Source organism: Pongo abelii, chromosome 16 (genome assembly GCF_028885655.2).
Source record: "Pongo abelii isolate AG06213 chromosome 16, NHGRI_mPonAbe1-v2.0_pri, whole genome shotgun sequence".
NCBI classification, from domain to species: domain Eukaryota; kingdom Metazoa; phylum Chordata; class Mammalia; order Primates; family Hominidae; genus Pongo; species Pongo abelii.
In genome coordinates, this window is record NC_072001.2 from 77842100 (window position 1) to 77852065 (window position 9966).

Sequence of the window (9966 nt, forward strand, 5' to 3'; positions counted from 1 at the left end):
TGGCTCTGTCACCCAGGCTGGAGTGCATTGGTACGGTCATAGCTCACTGCAGCCTCAACCTCCTGGGCTCAAGCGATCCTCCTGCCTCAGCCCCCTGAGTAGCTGGGACTACCCATGCCCAGCTAATTTTTAAAAATTTTTTTATAGAGACAAGGGTCTTGCTGTATTGCCCAGTCTGGCCTCAAACTCCTGGCCTTGAGCTATTCTCCCGCCTCAGCCTCCCAAAGTGCTGGGATTATAGTTATGAGCCACCACACCTGGCCTTGGTGTTCTTCTTTGTGTACCCTGGGTACACCTGTCTCAGCATTTATGACATTTTAGCAAAATTACTCTGTCGACCTATCTGTCCCACTCCCCAGCCCATCAGCACTTCAAGGCAGGACAGCATTTGGATCTTCTCCCATCACCCCCTAGCACAGTGTCTACAGCGGAGTCAGGCACAGGCTAGGCCAGCGGTGAATACATACTGAAAAGAGCTGGCCCTCCCCTTCGCTCTTCCTCTGCCCACACTTGCTTCTCTTCCACCCACCAAGGTGTGCTGTTTGCCCAGAAGCCTGTGGTCCACCTCATCACGGGGTCTGCTCCCCAGAGCCTCGGCAGCAGCGCCAGCAGCAGCAGCAGCTCTCACTGTTCACCAAGTCCTACCTCATCCCGGGGCACCCCCAGCGCAGAGCCCTCCACCAGCTGGTCCCTCTGATGGGCAGGACCCAGCTTCCCACTTGCCACTCTCCTGTCAAGAGTGAAGGAAGTTGATGCACAGAATTTACCTCATTTCACGGAGCCTACGTCGACGAGCACCATTTGGCCAGACATTGAGAGTTTGGACGTGTCCGTCTGTCCAGGCTCCATTCAGGTCCTGCTGTACTCTGGGGGCAGGGAGAGGCTAGAGGGGCAGGACAGACAGCGTTGTCCAATCAGGGATTGTCCTGGAGAACTGGGTGGGGGTCTGTGGGTGTCCACCTTCCTCCAGGGTTCCCCAGCCACCTCCCAGCTTGGGGCACAGTGTATCGACAATCTGTCAGCCGACACAGGGCTGGAGGCCCTCCATTTCCCTCCCCCTTTAATTTATTTCCCTGCCCCTGCCTTCTGCCATGACCCCAGGGCCACTAGTCTCTTCCCGTTTTTAAGTCCCATGTGGGGCTGCTAGGAGCCAAGAGCATGCCTTCATGCCCTTCTCTGCTGAGCATGGGATGGGGCCCTTCCAGCCCACCTTGCCTACTGTTAGGTTCCTGGGGTATGGGTCCCTCAAACACAAGTCTTGAATCAGTCCTCAGGGCCCCAGATCCCTCTTCCAATGGCCTGAAGGAAGAGGCCGTGAGGGCAGTTCAGGGCCAGGGCCCACAGGGCATCTGCTGACGGGAAGGCAGAGCCTCGGGGCTGCCCAGCCCTGGCACCTGCTTCACACGGACCCTTCTCTGACCGCCCCCCCCAAATCTCATGCTCCCCACTTGCCCTTATTGGCCTGCTTTCCCAAAAACAGCCCACTCATCCTTTCCCCAGCCCTCTTCAGCCCTCCTCAGTCCTCCCCAGCCCTCTTCAGCCCTCTTCTATTTCTTATGCGGCCATCTTGGCCTCACCATCCCCACACGTGCCGATGTCAGGTTCATTGAAATACCTCAGATTTGTAATTGTTGATGTTTGAGTCTTCAGGAAGTATTTGCATCTCTGAAATCTTTTTTATATGTGTTTTGCTGACTTTTGTTTTTTTTTATTTTAAAATTTTTATTGTTGTAGCACCAAAGAAATGAAAACAGATCACCCCCAAAGCCAAGCAAGTGATTGGGTACCCCAGCCCCTCTGGCCCTTCCCTCAAGCCCAGTAAGGAGGCGGGTGGAGGCATGCGGGGAGACGACTCAGGGATCGTGGGGGCGGGGAGGTGGAGTGGAGAGGCCCGCTCTCACACCGGGTCGGGCCCTGAAACCGCACCAGTTCTGAAGACTGTTTTCTGCCACACCCACACCCCCAGCTGACCAGGGAGGCAGCAGGACACCTCCCCATCACGCAGCATTCCCAGCTCAGGGCACAGGCAGGCTGGGGTCCTTGTTGGCCTTGCCAGAGGTTGAGCCGCCCCAGGGTATGAGGAGATGAATAACTCCACAGCTCCTCCTGGACCCTGCGTGGGAGCAGGCGTCTCCTGTGCTGTAAAGAAAAGTTGATTCTTGCGTGCGGCTCACCTCAGTCGAGGAAGCCCTGGAATGTTCAGCAGAACACCACCACTGTGACATGGGGCTGTGGCAGTGGGAGACACCGCGCATGGCGTGGGTGTGTGTGGCGGCGTGGCTCACATTCAGTCCTGTGTAGGAGAGGAAAGGGAATCAAAAGCTTGAGCACAGATACCTCAGCCTGGTAAGCTGCAGCTCTGCTCAACTGCGTCTTCTCTCAGCCCTCCACACACGTTCACCCCCACTCTCACACACACACACACACACACACACACACACACACCATCTCCCGGGGGCTGACCTCGTCTGGCCTCAGCCTGCAGGGTGTGGGCAGAGAAGGGCATCTGGGACCTGGTGCCAGTGAGGAGCCCAGTTGGCTGGCACTGGGCCCATTTGAAGGTGTCTCAGACATTTGGCCAGTATGTCTTTCTCAGGGGTTTGGTCACAAAGGATGGACTCTTCCCACCCAGAGGATGCAGGGAAAGCACACTGTGTCTTTCTGGTCATTGGATCCTCTCCCTTTCCCCAGGCAGCTCACCTGACCACACCGTTGGAGTGAACCCTCACTGCCCTCAAGGACAACAGCAGGGTGTCACCCAGAGCCCGATGGGGGGTGCCAGCAGGTGCCCCCATGAGTGGGGCCTTGGCCCAAGCAGAGCTTCCCCTGAAGGTGCCATCAGCTAGGGCAGCTCTGTCCCCTCCTGCTCCCCATCTTATGTGTATTCTAACCAGGAAAAATGTGATAGCACATGGGTAGCCTAGGCAGTGAATAAATACCTCAGATGTCCTCCTGCAGCAAGTCTCTGTATATGTTGTGGTTATTTTCTATCTTACATGTTCTCGAATGTTTATATTTCAATAAACCTCTACCTCTTCACACAAGCAGGTCTCTCTCAGTTGCTTTGAGTGGCCTTTCCACTGGACAGTACTGGGGAGAGGTGAGCTCCTTCAGAGTGAAAGGGGACTGAGTGAACTACTCCTGACCCCTTGATTTCTCCTGAACCTTCTCCCCTTCACCCACGCCTTCTTCAAAGGGAAAGCTCACTGAGCTCACTCTCAGCTTACCTTCTGTGTTAGCAGGTTTCTCTGGCATTACCGCATCGTCAGAACTGACTCCAGCGATGTCACATCAGTGTCCTGGCAGGCACAGGGCCAGCGGGTCACCTTGATTCAGCAAGCCCCTGTTGAGCTCCTGCTGGGTCAGACGATAAGGGAGGACCCACAAGGTTATCTAGACGGAGATGGATTCTTTAGACTACAGCATCACTGGGGCCGAACAGCAGGCTACCACTGGTAGGAGATAGAAGCTGCAGCAGCCGCAGAACTTCTGGAAGGCTTCCCACAGGTGGTAGCGTTAAAGCTGGAAGAGTCAGAGTTTGCACCTGGAGAGAGCAATTCTTGCAGAGGAATACATGCATACATACATATGAATACTTATGGAAATGCTGTGGCATCAAAGGACCTGGCATTGGGGAACTATGGCTGGTGCCTTGAGTCAGTGGGTGGAGCTGGGGGGAATTGGGAAAAAGTAAAGCTGGGGCCAGGATTAATGGATTTGGGGGCCATCCTCTGCAAATCAGGATGATTTTCACCAGGGCATAGGCTTAGAAGCTTTTCTAGAAAGGTGATGCCAGGCAACCTGCTGGGCGTGGAACCCTGGGGCACAGCTCAGGCCTATCCCCAGAGCCTTTCTCTACCATGATGCACACCACTCTGGGCATATCCTGAAGATGTGCAGAGAGGCAGGCCCTGTGTGGACTGCCATCCATGACAACATACTGACTGCACCTGTTTATGTAACCATGTGAGGTCACGCTAGCAGAGTTTCCTATCTGGCATTTTTTATTTTGTGTGTGTATACATACATATATGTGGCTTGGTTTTGTTTTTGAGACATTGTCTTGCTGTGTCACGCAGGCTGGAGTGCAGTGGCACAATTATAGCTCACTGCAGCCTCAAACTGGGCTCAGGCGATCCACCCACTTCAGCCTCCCAGATAGCTGGGACTACAGGTGCATGCCACCACACCTGGCTAATTTTTTCTAAAAAAGTTTTTGTAGAGATGAGGTCTTGCCACGTTGCCCAAGCTGGTCTTGAACTCCTGGGCTGAAATGATCCTTCTGCTTCAGCCTCCCAAAGTGTTGGGATTACAGGCGTGAACCACCACACCCAGCCTCTGGCATTTTGAAATGCTAGAAAAAGAGGATGTTATTGGGACAATCTTGAGCGTCCATTGCTGATTTTTTTTAATCTTGCGAAAAAAAAAAAATGATACTTTAGTACTTTACTGTTAACCACTCATTGGTATCACACTTCACAACTTCTGGCCACATGGAAATTAAAAGGACCTATCTAGGAGGGAGCTAAGTGATGAAGAGCAGAACCAGGCCCAGAGGCATTTGAGATGGAAACAGCACGTGGTGGCTGGTGAGGCGGGGATCCTGGGAGAGTTCTGGCAGAAGTGGCTTCCAATAGAAATGATGAATCTCCGTTCCTTTTCATATTAACAAGAAAATATTGGAGAATATCTTGACCTTAAGAACAATTTCTCAAGCTAGACCCTTCAAAAAAGTTTAAGTGGCCGGGCGCAGTGGCTCATGGCTGTAATCCCAGCACTTTGAGAGGCCAACGCGGGAGGATCACTTGATGAGTCTGAAACCAGTCCTGGCAACATAGCGAGACCCTCGTCTCTACAAAACAAAATTTAAAAATTAGCCAGGCATGCTGGTGTGCACCCAGCCCATAATGATTTCTTTCTAATGCTTATTCTTAAGACAAAAAATAAAAAAATAAAAAGGAGAGGTGGCAGAGTCACAAATAGATGTTTTGTCTAAGAGAAAATACAAATGGCTTGACCTCATTCGTGATCAGGGAAATGCTCAAGAAACCACCTCACACTATTGGATATAAACACAAAAGTTATTCCATACCAGGTCCTGGCAAGGATGAGGAGCAGCAGGAACTCTCACACTCTTGGGCTAACCAATTTGGAAACCACTTTGGCATTACCTAGTAAAGCTAATCATGCACTTGGCTCTGGGGCCCTGTAATTTCACTCCTACGTTTGTGCCCCAGGAGATGGGCAGGAAGGTTCACACAGCACTGATGGCTGCATACTAAGTTGGCTGTGAAACTACCAATTGAACCTGGTATGGTGAGGTCCCACAGCTAGGGAGTGGAGGAGCTGGGGCTGTAGTTCAGTGGCTGCAGGGCCTAGAGCCTGTGCCCTGAACACAAGTGCTAAGCCCTCTATACACGTTATCTCATTTCATGCTCCACCCACGGCTCTATAAGGCAGTTTTTTTTTCTTTAAAATTATTTGTTATAAAATTATAGAGACGAGGTCTCACTATGTTGCCCAGGCTGGTCTCGAACTCCTGGGCTCAATCGATCCTCTCGTCTCGGCTTCCCAAAATTTTGGATTACAGGCATGAGTCACCGCGCCCGGCCAAGCTAGTCATTTTGTTCACTTTTCAGATGAAACTGAGGAACAGAAATGTGCTGGATGTCACATACTAGTGAATGGCAAGGCTGGGACGGGACTCCAAAGCGGGTACCCTTAACCTCTCCCCCAAGTCCTCCCCTTCAGGGAGGGGAAGAGGCCAGAGGGAGGCAGAGGATCTAAGGGTGGTTGTCCCCAGGTCTCTGCTATGCTACGCTGCGCCCAGTCGAGGATCCCCAAACCGCCTCCAGAAGCTCCTAGAAAAGCCTGCCCAGCTGCAAGCCACAGGCCCCGCCACGCCATTGGCCAGGATTGAGTCACGTGCCCTCCCCAGAGCCAATGGGAGCGAGGGGGCAGGGTGACCGGGAATGACCTTAGACTGCCCGCGCTGCGCGGAGGGAGATCCACTACAGGTTGCACTTCTGCCCCTGCGAGGGGCACCCCTGGGTCTCTGGGAAACGGAATGGAGGGTCTTATGGAAGAGAAGGTTTGGAACCACCGCTGGAGGGAAGGGGAGAAGAAAGCAAGCAGGAGTGGCGTGAACAGGAAGTGACTAGGGAGAGAAGCCGAGCCTGGACACAGTGAGGCACGAACCCCGACAGGCATAGAGACAGACAAGGGGTGCTGATATCCTCACTGGGCGGGGTGGGCAGGAAAAGGAACAGGAGCTGGAGCCAGAGAGAGGGCTGCGGGCGGCGAGTGGATACCCGGCCTCAGGGAGGAGCTTCCAGGAGGACCGGGGTCTCTTTTGGAGCAGCACCGGGGACGTTTGCTCGGCAAGGGCTCTTTGTGCGAAGTAACCGAAGCCAGTCAGGCTAATGGCGGCAGAGAGGAGGATTTATTCTTGCATCCAGGGTGTGCGGAGGAGCCCAAGGGCATTTGGACCTGTGTTGACGTCCGGAAGGGCCCGGAACCCGGGAAGCTCTGCCCGCGGAGGGTATTCCTCTCCCTCTGAAGACCACCTCAAAGCTCAACTTTATCACCTCCACGCATGAGACCGCCGGGGGCTGAACTAAAATCTCACCATCCCAATTCCAGTTTCTGGGAATTGTCAGCTCCTTTCGCTCTCATTGAAATCCAGCTTTTTTCACGAGGTGAATAACAGGGCAGTTGACAGTTCCCAAGTTTTCTGTGTCCAATCTTCAGCCCTGGAGGGACTCTTCTGCTCCAAGTCCAGCGATCCCGGGAGGGGGCCCACTGGTCCAGTACGGCTCAGTACCCAGCCCTGGATCCACCAGCTGAGGCTGGAAGGAGTGGGTCATGAAGAACTCAGCACGAACGCAGCTGGGTATGAATTCCCAAAGGTGTTCTGTCCCTCCACGTTACCAGGGACCCCTCCTTTGAGAAACTGCTTCACTGAAGGCGCAGATGGAGGGTGGGGTCAGCAACAGAGTTGAGAGGGGTTCCGGGGGCACATGGCTCAGCCGGAGGAAGCAGGCTGAGGAAGCAGGCTGAGGAGGGGCGTTCAGAATGGCCAGATGACCTCGAGGGGAATGCCAAGCCTCAGCCCACTTTGCCTGTGGCTCCTGAGGATGGTCATGCTGTCAAGCTCAGAACAGCTGAGAAACTACCTTTCTGGGGCAGATTAGGGAACCAGGGGCTTAGTTGCTGGTTTGCTGTGTGACCTATGACAAACTCTCTGGGCAGTTTGTGAAATGGGGACTCTAGTGTGATCGGAGACACAAGTGAATGAGAACTCACTTTGAAATGTCTAAAGCCCAGTGCCTAAGGCCTTCCTTGGCAAGACAGAGGGTCCCTGGTGGGCACTGTCCGATGGCATTTGGGCAGTAATTGGGCCAACCAAGCCTACAGGCCCGCAGCACCCCCTATGGTGCTGGGCACTGCCTGCCCAGCTCTACTCTTAGCCACAGGGTCCCCTGGGAAAGTGCCAGGTGGTCTCATCCACCAAGAGCCATATTGGCAACATTGTGCCAACATGGGCATTTCAGGCCTGTGTCAGGGAGGGAACAAGGAGTGGTTTCTGCCAGGGAGGCCTCTGACTGCAGCTGCCTATGACAGGCTCCAGGCTTCAGGCCTCATAGAAACCCTGGCCTTGGGGGCAGAAGGCACAGCCAAAGGGGCCTCCCCTCTTCCCAAGTCCTTGCCCAGCCGCGGTTGCCTAAGACCTCTCTTTTTTTTTTTTTTTTTTTTTTTTTTTGAGACAGAGTCTCACTCCCGCCCAGGCTGGAGTGCAGTGGTGCGATCTCGGCTCACTGCAACCTCCACCTCCTGGGTTCAAGCGATTCTCCTGCCTCAGCCTCCTGAGTAGTTGAGATTACAGGCATGTGCCACCATGCCCAGCTAATTTTGTATTTTTTAGTGGAACAGAATTTCCCCATGTTAACCAGCCTGTTCTTGAACTCCTGGCCTCAAGTGATCCACCTGCCTCAGCCTCCTAAAGTGCTGGGATTGCAGGTGTGAGCCACCGTGCCCAACTCACTGAGGCCTCTCAATTCAGCTTCTCTATGCCAGGACCCTTCAGCTCACTGGGCGGGGGTGCAGGGCCTGACCGCAATCTCTTGTGCTGCAGAGTGAGGCTGTGAATCTGCCTCCTGCTGGCTCTGGGCACAGTCTCTACACTGCCTGGGCACTGCCCCGGCTTCCAACTTTTCTCAGATGCCCTTCTTTGGGCTCCAGGGCCATGGCTGGGATCTGGGGGCAGATGAGACAGAGGCGGATACCATGGGGGTCAGAGAGGCAGGGCGGGGGGTAGCTTCCGCTCTGTCCAGGTACGGGGAGGCCAGCTCAGGAATCCATTTAGAACCAGTAAAAGCCTGAGCTGGAAGGGCCTTTCTAGCCTTCTGTTTCCCCTCTACAACCTGTAGATGGGAAGGCCACGGGACAGAAAGGAACTGGGCAGAGGTCACTCCCCACCCCATCTAGAGGGTCCCCATATGCTACCTTCAGGGGCTGCAAGGTGGAGGTGGCTGGAGGCTCCTGTCCTGGTGCTGGAGCCCTTGGTGCTCAGACCTGCAGCAGCTCCCCCTCCCTGAGGACACAATTCTCAGCCTGACCATCAGAACTTTTAGGGTCTCCTAGACCTCATCGGCAGCTCTGACCCTCTTTTATGAAAGCACCCAAAGAGCACCTGAGGCGAAGGACAGCATCCCCCACCCTATTGAGCTCCTCATTGCAGGAGCTCAAAGATGATGACCTCAATCAGAATGAAATGATATTTAAGCACAAGCCAGTAGCTGTTGCCATCCTGGGGAATGTGCTGTATTGTCTGTCACTGGCAGCTCTGCATTACATCAAACTATTTCCTGAATATCACAAGAAGTGCAAACAAAGCCTTATGGATTGAACATTGTATAAAATAGGCCTTGTGCATGGCGCAGTGGCTCACGCCTGTAATCCCAGCACTTTGGGAGGCCGAGGCGGGTGGATCACCTGAGGTCAGGAGTTCGAGACCAGCCTGACCAACAAGGAGAAACCCCATCTCTACTAAAAATACAAAATTAGCCAGGTGTGGTGGCGCATGCCTGTAATCCCAGCTACTTGGGAGGCTGAGGCAGGAGAATCGCTTGAACCCAGGAGGCAGAGGTTGCGGTGAGCCGAGATCACGCCATTGCACTCCAGTCCAGCCTGGGCAATAGGAGCAAAACTCCGTCTCAAAAAAAAAAAAAAGGCTTTGGGACTAAAGCCCATATGCAGCCGCCCCTGGGCACATATACGTGGTTTTATGACTTTGGTACTGACTCAGCCTAACTGGACCCCAGATACAGGAGAAACTGAGAAGGACGGAGAACACAGGCACTGTCCCTGGTGCACTGTGTCCGATGTCATCCTCACATCAATCCCATGTCATAGGTACTGTCCGTGTTTCCATTTTACAGAGAAGGATACTGAGGCTTAGTGAAGGCAAGACTTGCTCATGCTCGCCAAGCTGGGGAGTGGTGGAGAGTAAAGTGTAAGACTTCTCGGTTCTATGGCCACTCTCCTTCCATCCATTGCTCCAGGTCCAGGGGCCCAGATGGTCTGATTCTCTGTGCCCCACAGCCCACCGTCCTGCTGCTGCTTCCCCTGGCTTCCCCGCTTCACAGAGGAGAAGGCAGACCAGGAGATAGGTCAGGCCTCAGGCTGCTGCTCAGCCCCACCCGTCCTAACCCTTGAGGGGATGAGAGGGCAGCCTCCACAACATGTCCCTAAATGCCCCTGCCCCCCTGCCCCAGGTTCTCAGAGAAGAGGGAGAGCTGTGGGGGCTGAGGAGCATCTCTGGGAGGGAGGGTGGGGTTTCTCCCCGAAGAGCCCCTCAGATGTAGGCACCCCTCACCCCGCGGTCACTGCTTCTCTACCAGCTCCTTTTCAGCTGCTGCTGCAGACTCAGTTTCTCAGGGAGGCTCTCCACCAGCTTGGAGATGG

At 54.0% G+C, this 9966-nt stretch overlaps 1 protein-coding gene and 1 long non-coding RNA gene across 3 annotated transcripts in view; one reads left to right on the forward strand and one right to left on the reverse strand.

Moving 5' to 3' along the window:
• Window positions 1-3044, forward strand: part of ARID3B (AT-rich interaction domain 3B) — a 58042-nt gene extending 54998 nt beyond the window's left edge. For both annotated transcript variants that reach the window (XM_054532899.2, XM_009250020.4), the window contains exon 9: window positions 534-3044. In XM_054532899.2, coding sequence (XP_054388874.1) covers window positions 534-697 — 164 coding nt within the window. In that variant the 3' untranslated portion in view covers window positions 698-3044. The remainder of the gene's footprint in view (window positions 1-533) is intronic.
• LOC134760213 (uncharacterized) lies at window positions 1425-7727 on the reverse strand. The gene is made up of 2 exons (XR_010137192.1): window positions 5093-7727; window positions 1425-3522 (listed from the first exon to the last, which is right to left on the reverse strand). It is a non-coding gene; the product is annotated as an uncharacterized LOC134760213 (long non-coding RNA).
• Window positions 7728-9966: the final 2239 nt, after the last annotated feature.